Source organism: Eschrichtius robustus, chromosome 3 (assembly GCF_028021215.1).
Source record: "Eschrichtius robustus isolate mEscRob2 chromosome 3, mEscRob2.pri, whole genome shotgun sequence".
NCBI classification, from domain to species: domain Eukaryota; kingdom Metazoa; phylum Chordata; class Mammalia; order Artiodactyla; family Eschrichtiidae; genus Eschrichtius; species Eschrichtius robustus.
Window position 1 is genome coordinate 96,259,416 of NC_090826.1, and position 23,875 is coordinate 96,283,290.

Here is a 23,875-nt window from a genome sequence, read left to right on the forward strand (position 1 = left end):
CACTCCGAGGATCTGGGGGCCGGCAGGGCCAAGGGCGCGCGGGGTCCGCGGGCGCAGGTGGCGAGAGCCGGGTGTGCCAGTGGAGGCGCGGCGCCAGCCCGTGGTGGTCGGTGTGACCGGGGCGCGGGCCCGGCTCAGGGAACGGTGGGAGCCGGGGCTCCGGTGAGGCATCAAGGAGCAGGCCCCCGGGGACTGGCGCCCTGGCCTGGGCATGAGGCGTGGCGGGGCGGGCGGGAGCGGGAGGAGGAGCCGCCGCCGCCGTTGACCCGGCCGGCCGGGAAGAGGGAGAGATGCGGAGCCCGGCGGCCCGCGCCCCACTTCCAACACCGCTGCCGCTGCTGCTGCTGCTGCTGCCGCCACTACTGGGAGACCAAGTGGGGCCCTGTCGTTCCCTGGGGCCTGGGGGACGCGGTTCCTCGGGGGCCTGCGCTCCCGTGGGCTGGCTCTGTCCAGCCTCATCCTCGAACCTCTGGCTCTACACCAGCCGCTGCAGGGATGCAGGGATGGAACTGACTGGCCATCTGGTGCCCCACCACGATGGTCTGAGGGTCTGGTGTCCAGAATCGGGGGTCCAGATCCCCTTGCCGCCAGCGCCCGAAGGCTGCCCCTGGAGCTGTCGTCTTCTGGGCATTGGAGGCCACCTTTCCCCACAGGGCAAGCTTGCCCTGCCCCATGAGCACCTGTGCTTAAAGGCCCCACGGCTGAGATGCCAGTCCTGTAAGCTGGTGCAGACCCTAGGGTTCAGGGCAGGGGAAAGCTCAGCAGAAGCGTCCATGGGTGGACGTCGGAAGAGGAATGTGAATACAGCCCCCCAGTTTCAGCCCCCCAGCTACCAGGCCACAGTGCCCGAGAACCAGCCAGCAGGTACCCCTGTGGCATCTCTGCGGGCCATCGACCCAGATGAGGGTGAGGCAGGTCGGCTTGAGTACACTATGGATGCCCTCTTTGATAGCCGCTCCAACCATTTCTTCTCCCTGGACCCAATCACTGGTGCAGTAACCACAGCTGAGGAGCTGGATCGTGAGACCAAGAGCACCCATGTCTTCAGGGTCACAGCGCAGGATCACGGCATGCCCCGACGCAGTGCCCTGGCCACGCTCACCATCTTGGTGACTGATACCAATGATCACGACCCTGTTTTTGAGCAGCAGGAGTACAAGGAGAGCCTCAGGGAGAACCTGGAGGTTGGCTATGAGGTGCTCACTGTCAGAGCCACAGATGGTGACGCCCCTCCCAATGCCAATATTCTGTACCGCCTGCTGGAGGGGCCTGGGGGCAGCCCCTCTGAAGTCTTTGAGATTGACCCTCGCTCTGGGGTAATCCGAACCCGTGGCCCTGTGGATCGGGAAGAGGTGGAATCCTACCAGTTGACAGTGGAAGCAAGTGATCAGGGTCGGGACCCCGGTCCACGGAGTGCCACAGCTGCTGTTTTCCTGTCTGTGGAGGATGATAATGACAATGCCCCCCAGTTCAGCGAGAAACGCTATGTGGTCCAGGTGCGGGAGGATGTGACCCCAGGAGCTCCGGTACTCCGGGTCACAGCCTCAGATAGAGACAAGGGCAGCAATGCCCTGGTGCATTACAGCATCATGAGTGGCAACGCTCGGGGACAGTTTTACTTAGATGCCCAGACTGGGGCTCTGGACGTGGTGAGCCCTCTTGACTATGAGACGACCAAGGAATACACCCTACGGGTTCGGGCACAGGATGGCGGCCGCCCCCCCCTCTCCAACGTCTCCGGCTTGGTGACAGTGCAGGTCCTGGATATCAATGACAATGCTCCCATCTTCGTCAGCACCCCCTTCCAGGCTACTGTCCTGGAGAGTGTTCCCTTAGGCTACCTGGTTCTCCATGTCCAGGCCATCGATGCTGATGCTGGTGACAATGCCCGCCTGGAATACCGCCTTGCGGGGGTCGGGCATGACTTCCCCTTCACCATCAACAATGGCACAGGCTGGATCTCCGTGGCTGCTGAGCTGGACCGGGAAGAGGTTGATTTCTACAGCTTTGGAGTAGAAGCCCGCGACCATGGCACCCCAGCACTCACTGCCTCGGCCAGTGTCAGCGTGACCATCCTGGATGTCAATGACAATAACCCGACCTTTACCCAACCAGAGTACACGGTGCGGCTTAACGAGGATGCGGCCGTGGGCACCAGCGTGGTGACGGTGTCGGCCGTGGACCGTGATGCCCACAGTGTCATCACCTACCAGATCACCAGCGGCAACACCCGAAACCGCTTCTCCATCACCAGCCAGAGTGGGGGGGGGCTGGTGTCCCTCGCCCTGCCGCTGGACTACAAACTGGAGCGGCAATACGTGCTGGCTGTTACTGCCTCCGATGGCACACGACAGGACACGGCACAAGTGGTGGTGAATGTCACCGACGCTAACACCCATCGTCCCGTATTTCAGAGCTCTCACTACACGGTGAATATTAACGAGGACCGGCCAGCAGGCACCACGGTGGTGCTGATCAGTGCCACAGATGAGGACACAGGTGAGAATGCCCGCATCACCTACTTTATGGAGGACAGCATCCCCCAGTTCCGCATCGATGCAGACACAGGTGCTGTCACCACCCAGGCCGAGCTGGATTACGAGGACCAGGTGTCCTACACCCTGGCTATCACTGCCCGGGACAATGGCATTCCCCAGAAGTCTGACACCACCTACCTGGAGATCCTGGTGAATGATGTGAATGACAACGCCCCTCAGTTTCTGCGGGACTCCTACCAGGGCAGTGTCTATGAGGATGTGCCCCCCTTCACCAGTGTCCTGCAGATCTCAGCCACTGACCGTGATTCTGGCCTTAATGGCAGGGTCTTCTACACCTTCCAAGGAGGCGATGATGGAGATGGTGACTTTATTGTAGAGTCCACGTCAGGCATTGTGCGAACACTGCGGAGGCTGGATCGTGAAAATGTGGCCCAGTACATCTTGCGGGCATATGCAGTGGACAAGGGGATGCCTCCAGCTCGCACGCCCATGGACGTGACGGTCACTGTGTTGGATGTGAACGACAATCCACCTGTTTTTCAGCAGGATGAGTTTGATGTGTTTGTGGAAGAGAACAGCCCCATTGGGCTGGCTGTGGCCCGGGTCACAGCCACGGACCCTGACGAAGGCACTAACGCCCAGATCATGTACCAGATCGTGGAGGGCAACATCCCTGAGGTCTTCCAGCTGGACATCTTCTCTGGGGAGCTGACCGCTCTGGTGGACTTGGACTACGAGGACCGGCCTGAATACATCCTGGTCATCCAGGCCACGTCGGCTCCCCTGGTGAGCCGGGCTACAGTGCACGTCCGCCTGCTTGACCGCAATGACAACCCACCGGTGCTGGGCAACTTTGAGATTCTTTTCAACAACTATGTCACCAACCGCTCGAGCAGCTTCCCGGGGGGTGCCATCGGCCGGGTGCCTGCCCACGACCCTGACATCTCCGACAGCCTGACTTACAGCTTCGAGCGGGGAAACGAACTCAGCCTGGTCCTGCTCAACGCGTCCACGGGCGAGCTGAGGCTGAGTCGGGCGCTGGATAACAACCGACCTCTGGAGGCCATCATGAGCGTGCTGGTGTCAGGTAAGGAGGGGCCCAGGCGACGTGGGGATGGGGGTGGCCCGTGGGGGAGGGCCTGCAGAGCCATTCAAGGAGGAACCGCTGACCCGCCTCTGTCCCCGGTACTGGCCCGGCAGTTGAGGGGTGAGAAGCAGCTTGGGAAGGAGCCCTAGAAATCCTGGCAGCTGTGCTGGCCCTGCCCGCTGCCCCAGGCTGGGCTGGGCTGCTTCGGTGGGCCGCCCCCTGCCTACCAGCCTGTGACGTGGTGGGGGAAGTGTTATGAGGCTGCCCTGGTGACGGCTGCCAAGAATTGTGAAAAAAGGCGCGTGGAGGACTGGGGTCCCGGAGAGCTGGGGGAGGGATGGAGAGGACCGTGGCCAGGAGAGGCGAGCCGGCTGCTCAGCGCCCCTTCACGCCCGCCCACCGGGGTCCCCCTGTGATCTCATACAGCCTCTGACAGAGCTGAGGCCGTGGGGCACAGGGTTGCCACTTCGGGGTCAGGACCCTGCAGTCGGGCCCCTTCTGGCTCCCGGCTGAGCCGCAGACCGGCTGAGGGGGACTTTGTCTAGGACATTCTTTTCCCTCCAGGCAGAAAGAGCCCGGCCCGGCTCCCCCTTCAGAGCTCCCACAGGAAGTGAGGCCACAGCTCATTGTCTCTCTCCAAACAGACCCCACTGTCAGAGGTTGTGGTTCGGGGTCCGGCTTGGGGGAGGGGCTGCAAGCCCGGGGCAGGCTGCAGGCTTCCGGGCCCCCTTGCTGCCCCACGGGCTGGCTGTTGTTAGACGCCAGGCCTTCCCTGCGGGCTGTGAGAGCCTGGGCTCAGGGGATGGGGTGTGGGGACCGCAATGAGCCAGGGGACTGGCGGCCTCTGAGGGCAGAGCCCCCTGATCCAGTGGCGAGAGAACAGAATCCTGGGGCATGGGAGCCTGGCCCGGACCTAGGCCGGGCATTCCAGCTGCTTGGCCAAGCGCTCAGCCTGCAGACTCCCTGGACAGAAGGGCTGGGGGAGGAGAGTTGGGGTGGGGACGACATCCTGTCTCTTCTGTCAGCTACAGGGAGTGGGCAGCAGCAGCAGCAAGGAGGGGGCCAGCCCCAGGTTGCTGAACCCCTTCCCCAAGCCTGGGAACAACTGGGACCCTCATGAGGGCTCACTGTTTGCTGTGCCCTGGGGATGGGTGGGTCAGGGTACCCTCACTCCAGACACATCAGGGAGGGGAGAAAGAGAAGAGCCTGCCGGGCCTCACTTCCACTCTGGGGAGTCTGGGCCAGGATGGGAGTGAGAGGCGTGCAAGACACAGGGTGTGGCTTCAGCACCTCCCCTCCACTCATGGTCCTTCCAGGGACGCATGACTCCCCTCCCCAATCCTCAGGTGGCCATGGGAGCCAGGGCACATGAGCTTTTAGAGGTCACGGACAAGCCTCTGTGCATCTTGAAGCCTCAGTTTCTCTCCAGGAGGAGTAAGTGGGAGCTGGAGCTCCCCTGTCTCATCCTTCTCTGTGCTGGGAGGCAGGGGGAAGGAGTGGAGAGGAAGGGCCTCTCCCTCCTGTCCATTCCCAGTCCGCCCTAGGTGATGGAGGGATGGGCAGAGGCCCCACCCAGCCTTCGTGCTCCTACTAGAGCAGAGCCCCAGACCTCGGCTCCCCTAGAATAGAGGGGGAGGCCTCAGCTGACCCTCCAGCCCTAGCCCCACCCTCTCCCCTCAGCCCTGACCCTTGGAGGCAGTCACCACGGCAACCCCAAAGTTCAGGCAGGCTGGGGTGAGGGGGATTGACTCCTACTGCCCCTTTGTTTTCCTTCTCTTGTTCTTTGTCTCTTCTTTCTTTCCCGCTTCTGCCCCTGGGGGCCCTTCTGCACTGCCCCCTCCATTGCCCTCTCCCCATCTCCTGTGTGACTCGCTCCTGCTTTCCCACTTTCTCCACTGCTGGCTCTTTTCCTGGGCCTTTGTCTTCCCCTGTTTGGTCTCTGTGTTTATGCCTCTCTGATTTCCCCCTCTCTTGTTCCCTGTGGCTGCAGCTGCCCCAGCTTGGGCCGGATGGCTCCCCTGAAGCCTGAATTCTCCTTGCCTCTTCCTTACCCTGCTAGGACACACAGGAGCTCCTGTCCATGGCCTGGTCATTCCCCAGAGTGGCAGACCCCCTCCAGGCCTACAACTCCCACTGGCACATCTGCCAGGGGAAGAGGGGCTTGGAGTCTGATTCTGCCACAGTCTGGGACTTGGCACTTTTCCAGGTGTGGCAGGTTGGGTTCTAGACACAGGTGGGGTTTCCTGGAGTCAGGCCCATCCCAACCCTTTTCTTCCCAGGAGGATGGCTCAGGTAATGCACCCCCCCACCCCTGTTTCCACCGTTGCCTTTGGCACCTGAGGGGTGACCCAGGTCAAGGCAGGAGAGAGGAACAAAGAAGAAGCAGAGAGCCGTAGGTTGACTGCTGGGATGGGGGACAATAGCAGAGGGGGCAGGTGGCCACAGATGGTGGACCAGATGGGAAGCAACAGAGACACACTGGGCAAGGGGCACAGGCGGGGCCTGGGATGACGGAGGGGAGACATAGGGAGGAGTGCTTGTTCCCAGGGCTGAGTGGTGGTGAGGTTTCTCTTGACTGCCCCCTCCCCTCCCTGATTAGTTAGAAGTACTCTGTGTGGACTCTTGGGCTGCATTCTGCCTGGAGGGACTATCCCGCCAAGGAATTACTGGGCACTAGGTACACAAGAGCCCTGTGCCAGCTCCATAACTAAGTGCAGGGGGGTCTGAAAGAGGGAGAAAAGTAGAGCCTGAGGTCATAAATCTGGGCAGGCTTCCTGGAAAAGGTGAGTTTAGAGTGGGTTAGAAAACCAGGAGGGCCGTGGGCTGGTGTCTGGATAGGCCATGTAGGAAGGAACAGCTTGTTCAGTAGCAGCAAGTCAAGAGAAGGAGGAGCAAAAGTGAGTGATGACAAACAGGCTTGCTGGTGAGAGCAGGCGGGCCTTGCATTCTCAAGCAATGAGGCTGGAGGGCAGGTGGGCAGTGGGCCGAGGACATGGCTGAGATGGGTGTCTGGCTTTAGCCTTCCCAGCCGCCAGCACAGTAAGCCACCTCAAGTCGCTGTGACACAGAAGCAGGATCTGTTCCCAGATCCCTTTCCTACTCCCACCCCACCCCAGAAACACCAACTCCTGTCCCATTCCTGCTAGGGTGTCCTTTTTAATAGCTACCTGGGCCCCTCCTGCTGTGTTTCAAAGACCATTTCTTCATTATGGAGACCAAATAAATTCTCAATGAACATCTTACTGAACACCTACTATGTGTAGGACATTGTAGTAAATAAAAAATATGAATATCCCTTATAGCCCTGCCAAGCCATTTCCCACTCCCCTTGGCCTCCAGCTTTCATTTTGAGCTAAATAAAATCCATTGCCATGTATTTGTGCGTTCAGGTGTGTATGGTATTTCGGGGCTTAGGGTGTGTGGGTGGAGTGAGATGCCAGAGTGTTAGTACTTAGCTGTTTATAAGTGAGTGTGTGGCCTGGGGGTGTGGCAGGCACTCGGCTGTAATGCGGTTAGCCAAGTGGGCGATGAGTAGCCAGAGGCCCTAGGGCCGGAGGAGAGGTCAGCCCAGTGGGGCTCTGTCTGGGGCTCAGGGTGGAGAGCCGCCCAGGCCCTTCCATCTCTGACCCCCAGAACGCCACAGCATCAGGCCAGTGGGCGGTGCTACCACCCATAAGGTGGCTCAGCTGGATTTCCTGGGGTGGAGCCCCACAGGCTACCCTCTGCAGCCCAGAGAGTTGGGCGGGAAGAATGCTTTGTGTGGGGCGTTGCCATGGGGATAGCAGGCCTGAGCCCAAGCAGCCATGGGGCTCAGTGGGAGGGGGACTGGGTGGCCCACTGACCCAGTTCACCCTCCATTCTCTACTGCAGTGGGGGAGGGGGAACATGGCCAGGGTCAGAGTTATGGTAGTGTTGAGAAATAGAGGCTGAGGGGGCAGAAGGATTATATCTGTGGGTCTCTCATGGTGCTCTGGGCCCTGTAGGAAGGTAAGAAAAAGGCGAAATAAGATTCTTGTGCAGGAAGGCACCTGGTCTGGTATAAGGGAGCAGGACCTGTGGCTTGGGCAGCGAAAGGTGCACAAATATTAAAAGATGTGCCCGTGCTTCACAACAGAGGGTTTCTGGGAAGTATGCAATGAGAAGTTCTGAAAATCAGTCCCCTTAAGTGCCCATGTGGGCTGAGCCATCACAGAGTGACTCTCCCTCAGATGAGGTACACATACCTCCTAGGGCACCTTTATGCCAATTAGAAAAGAGGACCCTTTATTGGCAACTGGGCAATGCAGGAGTGTGCAGGTGGGATTTCAGCCCGCACTCACTCCCTCGTCCGGCTGCTCCTGCCCAGGGCCAGGTCTATGGCTTGGCAACCCTGCCCTCCCCAGGTGCTGACCGTCTCACCTCTCCGCAGACGGCGTGCACAGTGTGACCGCTCAGTGCGCACTGCGCGTCACCATCATCACCGACGAGATGCTCACGCACAGCATCACGCTGCGCCTGGAGGACATGTCACCCGAGCGCTTCCTGTCGCCCCTACTGGGTCTCTTCATCCAGGCCGTGGCCGCCACGCTGGCCACACCTCCAGACCACGTGGTGGTCTTCAACGTGCAGCGGGACACCGACGCCCCGGGCGGCCACATCCTCAATGTGAGCCTGTCGGTGGGCCAGCCGCCAGGCCCCGGGGGCGGGCCTCCCTTCCTGCCTTCTGAGGACCTGCAGGAGCGCCTGTACCTCAACCGCAGTCTGCTCACGGCCATCTCGGCGCAGCGCGTGCTGCCCTTCGACGACAACATCTGTCTGCGCGAGCCCTGCGAGAACTACATGCGCTGCGTGTCGGTGCTGCGCTTCGACTCCTCCGCGCCCTTCATCGCCTCCTCCTCCGTGCTCTTCCGGCCCATTCACCCAGTCGGGGGGCTGCGCTGCCGCTGCCCGCCTGGCTTCACGGGCGACTACTGCGAGACGGAGGTGGACCTCTGCTACTCGCGGCCCTGCGGCTCCCACGGCCGCTGCCGCAGCCGTGAGGGTGGCTACACCTGCCTCTGCCGCGATGGCTACACCGGTGAGCCCTCACCTAGGGAGGGGGACCCCTGGGGGCGGCTCTGGGGGGCTAATGCCGCGGTGCCAGCACAATCAGGCTAAGGACAGGGGTGGCGTCGTTCTTTTCCAGAGTAAGGTACAGGGTACACTGGCCATTCACAAGTCCCACTTGCTCTTTCACAGCCACCTATTGAGGAAGGCAGAGAGGGGAGCCCTTCTTCTCGGCCACCTACCCACCCCCCACCCCCCACCCCCAGGTGGTGTAACTGAGGTCAGCTCTAGCTCTAGAGCCAAGCTGCTTGCATTTGTATCCCAGCTTTGACAATACTAGCTGGGTGACCTTGGGCAAGTTACTTAACCTCTCTGTGCCTTAGTATTTTTAAGTGGATGATGAGTATTTTTAAGTGGATGATGAGTATTTTTAAGTGGAGGATGGTGGTTGTGAGGACTGATTTAATACGGGTAAAGAGCTGGCCTGTAGGAAGTGTTGGCTGTGATTTAAGGGAACGCTGAGATCAGGTGACTTGCTCCAGGTCTCATCTGGATTAGAGATGAGGCTGGGCCTAGTACCTGATCTCTCCCCACTGCTGAGTGAGTTACCTTTCTGAGCTGCTGCAAGTGCTTTTCTCCCTAGGTATTGAGGGGAAGGCACAGAAGAGCTGGGGAAACTGGAGGGTTTGGGTGTGGGGATAGTGGTTTTCAGATTATCGCACCTGTGTGTGACCCTGAACAGAATAGCCTCACCCTTGCCCAGGTGTGTAAAACAGGGTCCTGACCAAGAGGGCTCCCTGTTGGCCTGTTTCCAGGGGTCTTTACACATCCTGTCCCAAGCCTCTCCCTGGGATGCTCACTGCCTCTGCTTTGTGCTCCTGACCCCTCCCTGCAGGCTCCCGTTTTTCCTCAGGACATCCCCTTCTCTCCTCCATGGGCCCTTCCTTCCCAGATGCCTTAGGGCTTGCTCCCTCTCCTCCAGAGCTATGCCCACTGGCTCTGCCAGCAGTGGTAGGCAAGCCCCACTGCCACCCCTGCTGCATCTTCCTGCCCAGAACTTGCCAGACTTGACTCCTCTCAGCTGCTACTGTGGGTGGAGGGGCGGGTGGGGAGCAGAGGGGTGGGCTTGGGGGAGGGGAAGGAAGTCTTTGTCCAGGAGGATGGGGTAGGGGGGTGCTTAGAGTAGGCGAACAACAGTTTCCATGGAAACTAGAGCCTGTCACTAGGCACTGGAGCTGAGAACCTATCTCTAGAATCTGGGAATGGGGAGGGAGAGAAAAGGGTGGATTTTTCCATCTGATATTGGAATTTTCATCTCCTCCATTGAATCCTGGTCTGCTCCCAGGGCTCAGTTCCCTACTCTCTCAGCATCTCCCAAGTGCACAGAGGTCCTCAGTCTGGACCGCAGGGCTCAGGGTGGGAGTTCCCTGCCCCATTTCTGGAAAGTCCCCAGCTTCCTACCCACACCATCCCATAACTACGACAAATCCAAGTGGAAGCCTGGTCTTATCCCCAGGGAGGGAAACTGATCTTGGCGCCTGACAGGGACAAAAGCACCAGTGGGAGGGAGGGAGGAGGCAGGGGTTGGCACCAGCCCTCATGCTGTCCTGCAGGCCCTTCCCTCCATGTGCATTCACCCCTGAAGGGGCCAGAACACCCCCAAGCTTGCTTGGTAGCCATGACACCAAAGGCCGCTAGGACCTGGCCCTTATAATCAGGGATCTCGTGGGCCTGTGCTCTCGAGGTCCAAACGGGTATGGAAGGGACTGGGAGCCTCAAGGAACTCGCAGGACAGCCGTATATGGGATTGTGGTGAGAACAGCCCAGTGCGCCACGCACAGCACAGAATGGCTGAGTTTGCACATGAGAGGAAATGGGGATGCCTGGGAGAGTTTGGGGATATTATGGGGGTCACAAGAGACCACGGAGGGATCACTGGATGCAAAGGAGTCGCAGTTCCCCAGGCACTTGGGGCTCACCTGCCTTACCTCTTGCCCAGGTGAGCACTGTGAGGTGAGTGCCCGCTCAGGCCGTTGCACCCCGGGTGTCTGCAAGAATGGGGGCACCTGTGTCAACCTGCTGGTGGGCGGCTTCAAGTGCGACTGCCCATCCGGAGACTTTGAGAAGCCCTTCTGCCAGGTGACCACGCGCAGCTTCCCCGCCCGCTCCTTCATCACCTTCCGGGGCCTGCGCCAGCGCTTCCACTTCACCCTGGCCCTCTCGTGAGTTCCTGGGTGCTGGGGGTAGGGGCCGGGGTTGGGGGGGAGTCCGGTGCCTCCTGTTCTGCGGACGAGGTGGGAAGTCAGGCAGCAAAAGTGCCCAGAAGAGGTTGTTGGCAGAGCCAGGTCTGCACTTGGAATTGCCTGTGCAGTTGGCCAGCAGGCCTCCTTCACCCACCAGGGCCGTCTACGCTCCTCCCACCCCACCCTCAAGGGTGGGAGCTAGGATGCCAGGGTTTTGCTTCTGGTCCTGGTTTGGGCTCATCTTCCACACTCTAGCCACATGGCCCATAGCCTCAGCCAAGGAGTCAGCCCTCTGGAGAGTCCTGAGTAGGATCAGGGCTGGTTAGGTGGCTGGGGTGCTGGCATCCAGGTGGGTGCCCCACTGCGTGCCTCCATCGCCCACTCCTACTCAGGTTTGCCACCAAGGAGCGTGATGGGTTGCTGTTGTACAATGGACGCTTCAACGAGAAGCATGACTTTGTGGCCCTCGAGGTGATCCAGGAGCAGGTCCAGCTCACCTTCTCTGCAGGTGATCCCGCTTGCCCCATGTCCTTGCCCATCTCCTAGAGGCCCCGCGTCTCTCGGCCCTTGAGCCCAAGTCACACACTCTCCCAGCCAGATCGGGGCCCAGCCCAACCATGTGCATCCCCTCCCCATTCCCAGCCCTCATCTGGTGTCCCAGCTCACCTGGGTCCTTTCCCCAGGGGAGTCGACCACCACCGTGTCCCCGTTCGTGCCCGGAGGGGTCAGTGACGGCCAGTGGCACACAGTGCAGCTGAAGTACTACAATAAGGTGGGTGTGGGAGGGGTCAAGGATCTGGAGGGTTCTGTCCTTGGCTCAGGTGCTCACCCAGACCTGGGTGGCACTGCCTCCCCAGGGGCTGGTCATGGCACTTCTGGATGAAAGGGGGGAAGGGAGGGGTGGAACTTGCCACCTTGCTGGGCATTCCCATTCCGCTGGGTGGTGTAGATGCTTCCTGTTCTATTAGGCAGAAACTTGAGTAGACGTTGAGGAAGGTAAAGCACGTAAGTCATGTGAGCACACAGCAGTGTGCATGTGTGTTTGTGTACACACACACGTATATGTGGGTGTGTGTGTACACACAGGGGGTGAGTTGGTGCCTGGCCCATGACCTGAGTGGCTCTTGCCCACTCTTTCCCATCTCTGCCCTTCCGTGTCCACAGCCGCTGTTGGGTCAGACAGGGCTCCCGCAGGGCCCATCCGAGCAGAAGGTGGCTGTGGTGACCGTGGATGGCTGTGACACAGGGGTGGCCCTGCGCTTTGGAGCTGTGCTGGGCAACTACTCCTGTGCTGCCCAGGGCACCCAGGGTGGCAGCAAGAAGTAAGCAGGGGAGAGGGCTGGGGCTGCGGTGAGGCGTGGGCCAGTCAGGGAGGGAGGGTTGTAGGGGGGCCTTTGGGGGCCCTGAAATGGGGACCAGTTCAGACGGGGGTCTTCCCTCACCTTGCTTCCCTCTGCCCCTGCTCAGCCGTCTGCGGGGGCTGGGGTGGGCGGCGGCAGCGGGCAGGATTGGGGGACTAGAGCCGGGCCTCGTGCAGCAGTCCGGGGAGGGGCGGGTATCAGATGAGAGCAGCTCCGGGTTGAGGCTCCCCTTCCCCTGGCTGCTCTGCAGGGCCCCTTGGGCTCCTGGCCTGGCGGCAGGGCTCAGGGAGGAAGAAGAGCCGGAAGCACCCCACTCTCCCTCATGTCGCAGCCATTTTCGCTCCCCCAGGTCTCTGGACCTGACAGGGCCCCTGCTGCTCGGCGGGGTGCCTGACCTGCCTGAGAGCTTCCCTGTCCGAACCCGGCACTTCGTGGGCTGCATGAGGAACCTGCAGGTGGACAGCCGCCACGTCGACATGGCCGACTTCATTGCCAACAATGGCACCGTGCCCGGTATGGGAGCTGGCGTAGGGGCGAGGCCAGGGGCCCTATGCAGAGAGGAGGGGTGTGCCTGCTGCGGGGACCCCTGCACGTGGCGGGTCTCGGAGCCCCTTCCAGCCACTGCCACAGGTTTTCTGTTGGGAGCCTCCACCTGAGCGCCCTTCTCTCCACTCTAGGCTGCCCTGCCAAGAAGAACGTGTGTGACAGCAACACTTGCCACAATGGGGGCACCTGTGTGAACCAGTGGGATGCCTTCAGCTGCGAGTGCCCTCTGGGCTTCGGGGGCAAGAGCTGTGCCCAGGGTAGGGGGGCAGCCCTCAGAGGTCGGGGCCTGGGAGCTGTCAGCAGCGCTGGGAACGCTGGCAGGGTCTGGACAGGCACTGGGCAGGGCCCAGCTGAGCTGGGCTGTGGGTAGAAAAGCGTGTCTGGGCAGAGCCCTGAGAGGGTAGCACGGGAGACAAAGGGCCCAGTCAGAGGCAGGCCTGGGCACAGTGTGGTGCGGGCCCAGGGCAGGTGAATGGTCTGGGGGGCGGGGCTGCCGTGGAGAGTGGGCACTAGGAGGGACAGTGCCCTGCCTCCCAGGGAGCCGCCCCTGCTGAGCATCATACCCCCTGGGGCACTTGGGCGCTCCGCCTCTCAGAGTCTGCCTTTATCTGTCTCCCCAGAAATGGCCAACCCGCAGCGCTTCCTGGGCAGCAGCCTGGTGGCCTGGCATGGCCTCTCGTTGCCAATCTCTCAGCCCTGGCACCTCAGCCTCATGTTCCGCACACGCCAGGCCGACGGCGTCCTGCTGCAGGCTGTCACCAGGGGGCGCAGCACCATCACCCTGCAGGTGATGCAGAGAGGGGTGGGGCAAGCGGGCCCTGGCCAGGGTTGGTCAGAGATGGCTGGGCGGGGCCTTTCCCTGGAAAGAAAAGGCAGCTAGGTTCGTTTGGTGGATCACTGCTGCCATCTCTTGGGCCCAAGGGAAATAATACCTTTTCCTCTCCGGCCTCAGCTGGGCAGCAGGATGGGTTTGGTGGTCCAGGAAGGAGGACGGTGGGCTGGAAGAAGAGCCGATTAAGGCAGTCTGCTGACCCTCTTTTCTTCTGGTGCCAGCTTCAGGAGGGCCACGTGGTGCTGAGCGTGGAGGGCACTGGGCTCCAGGCCTCGTCTCTCCGGCTGGAGCCAGGCCGGGCCAATGATGGCGACTGGCACCATGCACAGCTGGCACTGGGAGCCAGTGGGGGCCCCGGCCACGCCATCCTGTCCTTCGACTATGGGCAGCAGCGGGCAGAGGGCAATCTGGGCCCCCGGCTGCATGGGCTACACCTGAGCAACATTACCGTCGGGGGAGTGCCTGGGCCGGCCCGTGGTGTGGCCCGCGGCTTCCGGGGCTGTTTGCAGGTAAGCCTCCTGCCCTGCCTTCTCATCTCCAATAGCTGGAGGCTGGAGGCCTGCTCCACAAAGGGCCAACACTACCTTGTCCCTCCCAGGGTGTTCGGGTAAGCGAGACGCCCGAGGGTGTTAGCAGTCTGGATCCCAGCCGTGGGGAAAGCGTCAATGTGGAGCCAGGCTGTAGCCTGCCAGACCCCTGTGACTCGAACCCATGTCCTGCCAACAGCTATTGCAGTGACGACTGGGACAGCTATTCCTGCAGCTGCGATCCAGGTATGCCAGGGATCCAGGGAAATGGGGCAGGTTAGCAAGTGCGGGGCGGCGACGGTTCACTCTGGCTCAGCCGTGTGACCTGGGGCTAGTCACATCAACTCTCTGAACCTCTTCTCCTGCACTACAAAGCCAGCGCCAGCTGGTATAGCTGCTCAGAATAGAAGATGGATGAAGGCAGGTTTGAAGAAAGTGCCAGGGGAAGGTGGGGATTGAGCCTCTCCTGTCCTTCTGGTCCCAGGTTACTATGGTGACAACTGTACTAACGTGTGTGACCTGAACCCATGTGAGCATCAGTCCGTGTGTACCCGAAAGCCCAGTGACCCCCATGGCTATATCTGCGAGTGTCCCCAAAATTACCTTGGGCCATACTGTGAGACCAGGTAAGTGGACCATTGCAGGCAGCTGCAGGTCCCAGTGGCACTGCCTGTGTCTGGTGTGTCCCTCAGAGCACTGAGAACCTGGCTGAGCCGCAGCCAGGCTCAGAAGGGCCACACGTGGCTACACCAGACGGGTGGCAGAGGGAGCCCATTTCTGCCTGGTCCTTCTCCGCAGGATTGACCAGCCTTGCCCCCGAGGCTGGTGGGGACACCCCACGTGTGGCCCGTGCAACTGTGACGTCAGCAAAGGCTTCGATCCGGACTGCAACAAGACAAGCGGCGAGTGCCACTGCAAGGTGACAGCCCCGGCCTAGGCCTCCACAGCGGCTGCCTTGGCCTCTGTTCTGTACCTCCTGGGCCCTTGCGGGGGGCAGTGAAGGAAGCCTCCCCGCAGAGAGCTGAGGGCTATGTGCCTTTGCTCCACTAGGGCGGGCAAGGGGCTGTTTGTCCTCGTGTGTCTGGGGTGTGGGGCGTCCAGGACCTATACTTAACCAGGGAGCTCTGGGTCAGCTATACTGGTTGTTTGCAGCCTGTTCTGATTGGTGTCTCATTGATAGATTAAACTCCAAAACATTACCAGTTGTTACATATTTTGAATGTACCATTCTTGGTGGGGACCTGAGGTCAGGGAGCTTCTCTCCAGAGGGGCCACAGTGAAGGATCCATGAGCATCCAGGGAAGAGAGCCTGAGCCAGTGACCCCATCCTCCCTCTTCCCTCCCAGGAGAACCACTACCGGCCCCTTGGCAGCCCTGCCTGCCTGCTGTGTGACTGCTACCCCACGGGCTCTCTGTCCCGAGTCTGTGACCCTGAGGATGGCCAGTGTCCATGCAAGCCAGGTGTCATTGGGCGCCAGTGTGATCGCTGTGACAACCCTTTTGCTGAGGTCACCACCAACGGCTGTGAAGGTAGGGCTCTTGCGGTAGATGGGTGGCCCTCCCTGCTGTGTGCCAGGCCCTCGTGTCCCAGGGAGGCCAGGAGCAGGGGCTGGTTGCAGGCCTGAGGTTGCACAGGGAGGGCTGGGGAGCCTGGCCAGAGCTGTAGGGGGACAGTTGCTCCTGAGTGACGGTGTGTGCTTCCCTGCAGTGAATTATGACAGCTGCCCACGGGCCATCGAGGCTGGGATCTGGTGGCCCCGTACCCGCTTCGGGCTGCCTGCTGCTGCCCCCTGCCCCAAAGGCTCCTTTGGTAGGTGCTGGAGGCCCAGAATGTGAGACTGAGGACTTTGCCTTTCATCAGTGGGGTGAGGGTGGGGAGCCCCTGGCTACTGATCATAGGACCCCACTTTCCAGCCTCCAGGTCCTGGGGACTCCATATCCCATGCTCCCTTGGCTCACTGTTCCCCTGCTCCCAAAGTTGCCTAAATGAAAGGTGCCTATACCTTGGACTCATAACAAAAGTGCTAAAAAACCTGCAGTGTGCGTGGCACAGGGCTGGGTGTTAGAGATTCAAAGATGAGTCACACAGCGTTCCCGTCCTCAGCTCACCACCTAGTACTGGAATTATGCCACTAGAAAGATGGTCTGGGGAGTAGGGGAGGTGAGGTGCTGTCCCAGGGGACCCAGCCGCAGGATGGGGGCTGGCGCTGGTCCTTGGATTGACGATGAGCAGAGTTCAGAAGTAGAGAGTGAGGGGCAGAGAGCTCAAGGTGGTGGCTGGAGAGGGACAGCCACGTCTGGGGGCTCGAGGGGACCACGTGCCCTGTGCTCCTGTAGCCCTTGTTTGGGCTGATCCTACAGAGGTTTTGGATCTGGTGTTCTCCACACGCGTCTCCCTGTTTTCACCTGCAGTACGGGATGGCAGGGCCCTTGTTTGGTTGTCGCCTGTCTCTGGTCCATGAGGGGCTGGCCCCCAGCAGAACTCAGCCAGGTCTCGGCAGCCTCCTGTGTCTCTCCCTGAGGCCTGCCCTCCTGGCTGCCTTCCCCCAGGGACTGCTGTGCGCCACTGTGACGAGCACAGAGGGTGGCTCCCCCCAAACCTCTTCAACTGCACATCAGTTACCTTCTCAGAGCTGAAGGGCTTTGTAAGTGGAACTTCTCATCTCCATCTCCTTACCCCCACCCCCTGCCCTCGCCCGGTATGACCTGCCCGCCTCCCCAACTTTGAGAAAGGGGACTCTGGAATTCCAGCTCCTGTCTCCCAGGGCCCCCGCCTGGAGGCCATTTCTCCCCTTTCCTGAGTCCTTTTACTCTAGAGTTCAGTTCTACTCTCTGGGTACCTCACTCCTGTGCTGACCCCCCAGCCTATCTTGGTCCCAGGCTGAGCGGCTGCAGCGAAACGAGTCAGGCCTGGACTCGGGGCGCTCCCAGCGGCTGGCCCTGCTTCTGCGTAATGCTACCCAACACACGGCTGGCTACTTCGGCAGTGACGTCAAGGTGGCCTACCAGCTGGCCACTCGGCTACTGGCCCACGAGAGCACCCAGCGAGGCTTCGGGCTGTCTGCCACACAGGATGTGCACTTCACCGAGGTGGGGCTTGGAGGGGGCAGGAATGGCTGGGTGGGTGGAGGTCACAGTGACTGAGCCTGCTCCTAGCCACCGGGGGGCAAAGTGGGGGGCACTCCCCACCCCCGCCTTTGGGGAGCTCCCAGCCGGCATGAGGCCCCCATAAGACCCCCTGAGCCATGGCCCAGCATATGGGTAATTTAGAGCACCTCTTCCTAACCCTTTTCATAGCAAGGCGCCCGTAGAAAATAATGTTTGTACTGGGGCCTGGTCTGATCAGGCTTCTCAGAGGAGAGGCCCTGCCCATCGTGCCAGGACAGGGAGGAACCAGCATCTGATAACATCTGTGTGGGAAACTCTTATTAGAGACTGAGGAAGAAGGATTAGAGGGAGGGCATGGTGGGGGGCGAGCCAGGGCTGGTCTAGGTACAGGCTGGGGCCTGGTGGTGGGGACGAGGAGTGAGGCTGCAGGCACAGCCCACGGTGACCGTGCCCTCCCCCAGAATCTGCTGCGGGTAGGCAGCGCCCTCCTGGATGCAGCCAACAAGCGGCACTGGGAGCTGATCCAGCAGACAGAGGGTGGCACCGCCTGGCTGCTCCAGCACTATGAGGCCTACGCCAGTGCCCTGGCCCAGAACATGCGGCACACCTACCTAAGCCCCTTCACCATCGTCACGCCCAACATCGGTGAGGCTGCTGCCCGGGTGGGAGGGCTCAGGGAGAGTCTCTGGTAAGGGCGGCCGTGCCAGGGGCCTGCCCACCTCACCGGGGGTCTGACCTGTGACCTCTCCCTAGTCATCTCTGTAGTTCGCCTGGACAAGGGGAACTTCGCTGGGGCCAAGCTGCCCCGCTACGAGGCACTGAGAGGGGAGCGGCCCCCGGACCTTGAGACAACGGTCATTCTGCCTGAGTCCGTCTTCAGAGGTCAGTGGGGGCCAACGGGTGGGTCAGGGGCCAGGCCGGGGCATCTGTGCAGGACCCAGCTGAGTGGACAGTGTCCCCATCCCAGAAATGGCCCCTGTGGTCAGGCCCGCGGGCCCTGGAGAGGCCCAGGAGCCAGAGGAGCTGGCACGGCGTCAGCGGCGGCACCCGGAGCTGAGTCAGGGTGAGGCGGTGGCCAGTGTCATCATCTACCGCACCCTGGCCGGGCTGCTGCCCCATAACTACGACCCAGACAAGCGCAGCCTGAGGTGAGCCGCTGGGGAGACGAGGAGTGGGGTGGGGGGGCAGGTCGGGTGGGTGAGGCACAGAGAGGGGCCAGGGGTTGGGGGCATCTCAGAGTGATTAGGGGCGTCCTCCAGTCACGCGACTGCCGTGGTGACTGTGTGCCCACCTGCCCCGCGCCAGAGTTCCCAAACGCCCTGTCATCAACACGCCCGTGGTGAGCATCAGCGTCCATGACGACGAGGAGCTTCTGCCCCGTGCTTTGGACAAGCCAGTCACGGTGCAGTTCCGGCTGCTGGAGACGGAGGAGCGGACGAAGCCCATCTGTGTCTTCTGGAACCATTCGATCCTGTGAGCCTGCACTGCCCTGCCCCCAAGGCTTTGGGCGGAGAGCTCAGGCCCCTGGGCACCCCACCCTTCTTGTCTCCTGACCCTGCCTCCCTCACGCAGGGTCAGTGGCACAGGTGGCTGGTCAGCCCGAGGCTGCGAAGTCGTCTTCCGCAACGAGAGCCACGTCAGCTGCCAGTGCAACCACATGACGAGCTTCGCTGTGCTCATGGACGTGTCCAGGCGGGAGGTTGGACCCACCAGGGGTAGCTGCAGAGCTGGGGGTGGGAGCCAAGGGCACTGGACTAGGTGCTCAGGCCCCGCCCTTCCTAATCCCTCTGGCTCTCTGCCACCCACCCTGCAGAATGGGGAGATCCTGCCACTGAAGACGCTGACCTATGTGGCCCTAGGGGTCACCTTGGCTGCCCTACTGCTCACTTTCCTCTTCCTCACTATTCTGCGTGCCCTGCGCTCCAACCAGCACGGCATCCGACGGAACCTGACTGCCGCCCTGGGCCTAGCTCAGCTGGTCTTCCTCCTGGGAATCAACCAGGCTGACCTCCCTGTAAGATGTTCCTCCTCATGCAGAAACCTTCCCCAGTGTCCCGCCGTCACAGGCTCCCATATGCGTCCTCCCCAGTGGCCCCCTCAATCCCTGCTCCTGCAGTAGTGACTGATAAAGAGCCAGCCTAGTGCCTGGCCCACAGTTTCCGCCTCTCTAGCTCCCCCTTACTTCCCCAGCACCCGAGAGATACCTTCCTCTGGCCCAGACTCCCCCTGAAGCACCTCCCAACACCCAGGCTCTCCTCCCCTGTCTGGCGAGAGCAGGACCCACACTCTGGGTGTGCCTTGGTCACTGACTGGGCGCGGCCTGGGCCCTCAGTTTGCCTGCACAGTCATCGCCATCCTGCTGCACTTCCTGTACCTCTGCACCTTTTCCTGGGCTCTGCTGGAGGCCTTGCACCTGTACCGGGCGCTCACCGAGGTGCGCGACGTCAATGCCGGCCCGATGCGCTTCTACTACATGCTAGGCTGGGGTGTGCCCGCCTTCATCACAGGTACCCCCACCCCCGATCCTGGGCCTTGAGGTTCTACATCCCTAGGGCCTACGTCCATCTTCATGCCACCTTCTCCCACTCCCATCCCAGGCCCAGAGGCCCACATCCCTATGCCCGGGCCAGGTTCTCCACAAGTATCCCTCTGGTTTAACTCAGCTATTGACACCCCCACTCAGGGACAGGGTCCCCCATCCTGGAGAGGACGGCATGGACAGATGGTGGGCAGAAGCCTTCATCCCCTGCACCTGGCCCTAGGAGCCCACTTGACTGCCTGATTTCCAAGTCCCTGATCACCCCTTCCCCGCTGCTGTCACCAGGTCTAGCCGTGGGCCTGGACCCGGAGGGCTATGGGAACCCTGACTTCTGCTGGCTCTCCATCTATGATACGCTCATCTGGAGTTTCGCTGGCCCCGTGGCCTTTGCTGTCTCGGTAAGTGCTGGAAAGCGGCTGGGGGCGAGCAGGCTGTGACCTCAGGATCCCCTTTAGGAACTGCTGAGGCCTCCATAGGGTGGGGTGGAAGCTGTCTGTCCCCTGATGGTCCCCCTCACACGTCCCCCTCCCCTGCTAGATGAGTGTCTTCCTGTACATCCTGGCGGCCCGGGCGTCCTGTGCTGCCCAGCGGCAGGGCTTTGAGAAGAAAGGCCCTGTGTGAGTATGGGGTGTGGGTGCCCTGGCAGTGGACGGGCATCGGCACGGGAGGCCTCACGGCCAGACTCACAGCCCACCCCCTCCCCAGCTCGGGCCTGCGGCCCTCCTTCGCTGTCCTCCTGCTGCTGAGCGCCACGTGGCTACTGGCACTGCTCTCTGTCAACAGTGACACCCTCCTCTTCCACTACCTCTTTGCTGCTTCCAATTGCATCCAGGTACCTGGTCCGACCCATGCCCTGTGGGAGGCCGGTGGAATTGTAGGTGGGAAGTTTGGGTACGAGGTGCCTTAATAAGCACTTAGACACTTGCTGCTTCTTGCCTGTCAGGGCCCCTTCATCTTCCTCTCCTATGTGGTGCTTAGCAAGGAGGTCCGGAAAGCACTCAAGTTTGCCTGCAGCCACAAGCCCAGCTCTGACCCTGCTCTGACCACCAAGTCCACCCTGACCTCGGTGAGGGAGCCAGGGTCAGGGAGGTGAAGGGGTCATGGGGAGTTGAGGGGGAAGAGGCAGGAGGGACAAAGGCTGTGCGTTTGTCCCACTTCTTCTCCATCCTTACATCCTTTCCTGGAAGGAGGAAGGGGTGGTAAAATGGTATGTGTGGCCTTGGAAGAAGGGGCCTGGGGTCGGGGAGGGGTATTTTGACTTGAGAGAGATGGGAGCGGAGCTTAGAATAGATGAGGGAGTGACCAAGACAGGTAATCAGGTCATAAATGCCCCACACCTGAGAATCCCTTGTGCATCTTGGTAAATCTTCTGTCTCCCAGAATGCTCTCAGGAGATAATTCCTGGTGCCATCTTTTGCCAGCAAACCCTTATACAGCCGAGTCCAGGGTACTCGGGGTGCGTAGAACTGGCACAGCTATGGCAGAGCTACAACACTACTAGGCCCTGAAATGGGGGCAGCAAAGATGTGGGGCCTGTCTCTTCAGTCCTCGGCATGCGGGGGGGCGGGGGGTAGAACTTAGGGCAAGCTCCCTCGGCCCCTCCACTTTCCTGGGGCCACCTCTTCCGGCTCCCCCATGTACTGACCTCTCTGTTCCCTGCCTAGTCCTACAACTGCCCCAGCCCCTATGCAGATGGAAGGCTCTACCAGCCCTATGGAGACTCAGCAGGCTCTCTGCACAGCGCCAGTCGCTCAGGCAAGAGTCAGCCCAGCTACATCCCCTTCTTGCTGAGGTGAGCTCTGGTGATGGGACAGTTGGGGAGGGGAGAAGAGCACCTGGCATGCTAGATCCAGGCCAGGCTGCTAGGAGTTGGGTAGCACACACCATGGCTGACACGGTGGCAGCTTGAAGTGGAAGCAGTGAGGAACATGGGGCAGGAACTGGAAAACCCAGAACAGAGAAGAGAATGGGACACTGGGCGAGGGGCCAGGCTGATGCCTCCAGCATGTCTGTCTTCTTAGGGAGGAGTCCACACTGAACCCTGGCCAAGGGCCCCCTGGCCTGGGGAACCCTGGTGGCCTATTCCTGGAAGGTCAAGACCAGCAGCACGGTGAGGACGGAACCTCCTGACGGCCAGTGGTGGTGGAAGCGCAGCTGCCTAACTTTTGTTGAGGGTGGGCAGTGGCGGATGGGCTGCCTGTGATCTCTCTCCCACTTCCTAGATCCAGACACAGACTCCGACAGTGACCTGTCCCTGGAAGATGACCAGAGTGGCTCCTATGCCTCTACCCACTCATCAGATAGCGAGGAGGAGGAAGAGGAGGAAGAGGCGGAGGCCACCTTCCCTGGAGAGCCGGGCTGGGACAGCCTGCTGGGGCCTGGGGCGGAGAGACTGCCCATGCACAGTACCCCCAAGGGTGGGTCAGCGCAGGGTTGTGGCCTTTGCGGGCAGTGGGAGGGCAGAGGAGCTGGGATTCCTAGGAAGCAAGACTAGGGCGGTGACTCTCCTAGCTGTCTGCCTTCTCTGGGCCTCATCTACTTCCTTTCTCCACCAGATGGGGGCCTGGGGCCCGCGAAGGTTCCCTGGCCAGGAGACTTTGGGACCACAGCAAAGGACAGTGGTGGCAACGGGGCCTCTGAGGAGCGGCCGCGGGAGAATGGAGATGCCCTGCCTCGGGAGGGGTCCCTGGGTCCCCTTCCAGGCCCTTCTGCCCAACCTCACAAAGGTGAGCAGGCTATGCTCAGCTGCATGCTCCCCCATCAGCAACCTCACTCCTCACACTGGCCTGTGGCTGGTGGGGCTCTCGAGGGCAGCCCCATGCTCCTTCCACCTGCTCCTCATGGCACCCGCCCTCCGGCCCACAGGCATCCTCAAGAAGAAGTGTCTGCCCACCATCAGTGAGAAGAGCAGCCTCCTGCGGCTACCCCTGGAGCAGGGCACAGGGTCTTCCCGGGGCTCCTCAGCCAGCGAGGGCAGCCGGGGTGGTCCCCCTCCCCGCCCTCCACCCCGGCAGAGTCTCCAGGAACAGCTGAATGGGGTCATGCCCATTGCCATGAGCATCAAGGCAGGCACGGTGGATGAGGACTCGTCAGGCTCCGAGTGAGTGTGGCTGAGTGGGCGGGACAGGGTGCAGCCCCGCAGAGGCCCCGCCTCCAGGCCTCCCCGGGCCGCTCTGGTGGGCAGCGGAGTGTGGCGCAGGTCCCTTCAGGCCACATGCCCACAAACATGGTGCCCTGTGGGGTCAGCCCAGCCCAGCATCGGGCAAAGTGAGGGAGGGTGGGGAGCCGGGGTTGCTTTTCTGTTTCCTTCTTCTGGTGAAAGCTTCTGTCTCCTCTGCTCCGACTAACCCTCTGTCTGCCTTTTCTGTCACTTTCCTTTCCTGCCTCTCCAGATTTCTCTTCTTTAACTTCCTGCATTAACCCTGGGCCGGTGGTTCCTACACCCTGAGGCTCCCTTACGTTCCTCAGCTGCACTCATGTCCCCACTCCTGTCTTGTGCTTTATCCCGCCCCTGCTCCCCCTGCCTGCCTGCCTGCCTGCAGCAGCGACGAAACATCCATCTGAGGAGCCTGGGCCTTGCCAGGAGGGGCACCCACCCCACCCAAGGCCATCTAGTGCCAACTCCCTCCCCCACCATTCCCCCTCACTGCACTTTGGACCCCTGGGGCCAACATCTCCAAGACAAAGTTTTTCAGAAAAGAGGAAAAAAGAAATTTTAAAAAAGGAACTCTACTCTTCATGACTTCAGGGATTAATTTTTTTTATATGCTGGAAATTGACTCCCCTTTCCCTCCCCAAAGAGGATAGGACCTCCCAGGATGCTTTCCCAGCCTCTCCTCAGTTTCCCATCTGCTGTGCCTCTGGGAGGAGAGGGACTCTTGGGGGGCCTGCCCCTCGTGTGCCATCACCAAAAGGAAAGGACAAAGCCACATGCACCCAGGACATCAAGCCCTGCGGGCCGCACCGGGAAGGCCTCAGTGCGGTGAGGGCGCAGGACCGAGGGCACTCCTCACCCCGCCTGTGCCGCCCCTTCCAGGAACTGAAAAAGCCCTGTCCGGAGAGGGGGCAGAAGGACTCAGCGCCCCCAGACCCCCAAATGCTGCATGAAC

At 61.0% G+C, this 23,875-nt stretch overlaps 1 protein-coding gene across 1 annotated transcript; it reads left to right on the forward strand.

Moving 5' to 3' along the window:
• Positions 1-290: 290 nt before the first annotated feature.
• Positions 291-23,186, forward strand: CELSR2 (cadherin EGF LAG seven-pass G-type receptor 2). The gene is made up of 34 exons (XM_068538101.1): positions 291-3,585; positions 7,994-8,641; positions 10,610-10,832; positions 11,246-11,361; positions 11,537-11,625; positions 12,018-12,175; positions 12,564-12,727; positions 12,892-13,017; positions 13,381-13,547; positions 13,814-14,101; positions 14,191-14,365; positions 14,604-14,745; positions 14,918-15,038; positions 15,466-15,649; positions 15,828-15,929; positions 16,670-16,764; positions 17,000-17,209; positions 17,689-17,872; positions 17,981-18,109; positions 18,195-18,375; positions 18,533-18,700; positions 18,800-18,926; positions 19,041-19,241; positions 19,560-19,734; positions 20,052-20,164; positions 20,304-20,383; positions 20,472-20,598; positions 20,710-20,832; positions 21,431-21,558; positions 21,788-21,876; positions 21,989-22,183; positions 22,322-22,492; positions 22,632-22,866; positions 23,159-23,186. Exons 1-34 carry the CDS (start codon positions 291-293, stop codon positions 23,184-23,186), a joined length of 8,757 nt encoding a protein of 2,918 aa, XP_068394202.1.
• Positions 23,187-23,875: the final 689 nt, after the last annotated feature.

Excerpts from the sequence above, each read along its gene's own strand:
- CELSR2 (XM_068538101.1), top strand. The coding sequence starts at position 291 with ATGCGGAGCCCGGCGGCCCGCGCCCCACTTCCAACACCGCTGCCGCTG. Across the intron at positions 15,039-15,465 it reads GCGGCGAGTGCCACTGCAAG|GAGAACCACTACCGGCCCCT; the intron begins GTGACAGCCCCG and ends CTTCCCTCCCAG. Across the intron at positions 17,210-17,688 it reads AGGATGTGCACTTCACCGAG|AATCTGCTGCGGGTAGGCAG; the intron begins GTGGGGCTTGGA and ends GCCCTCCCCCAG.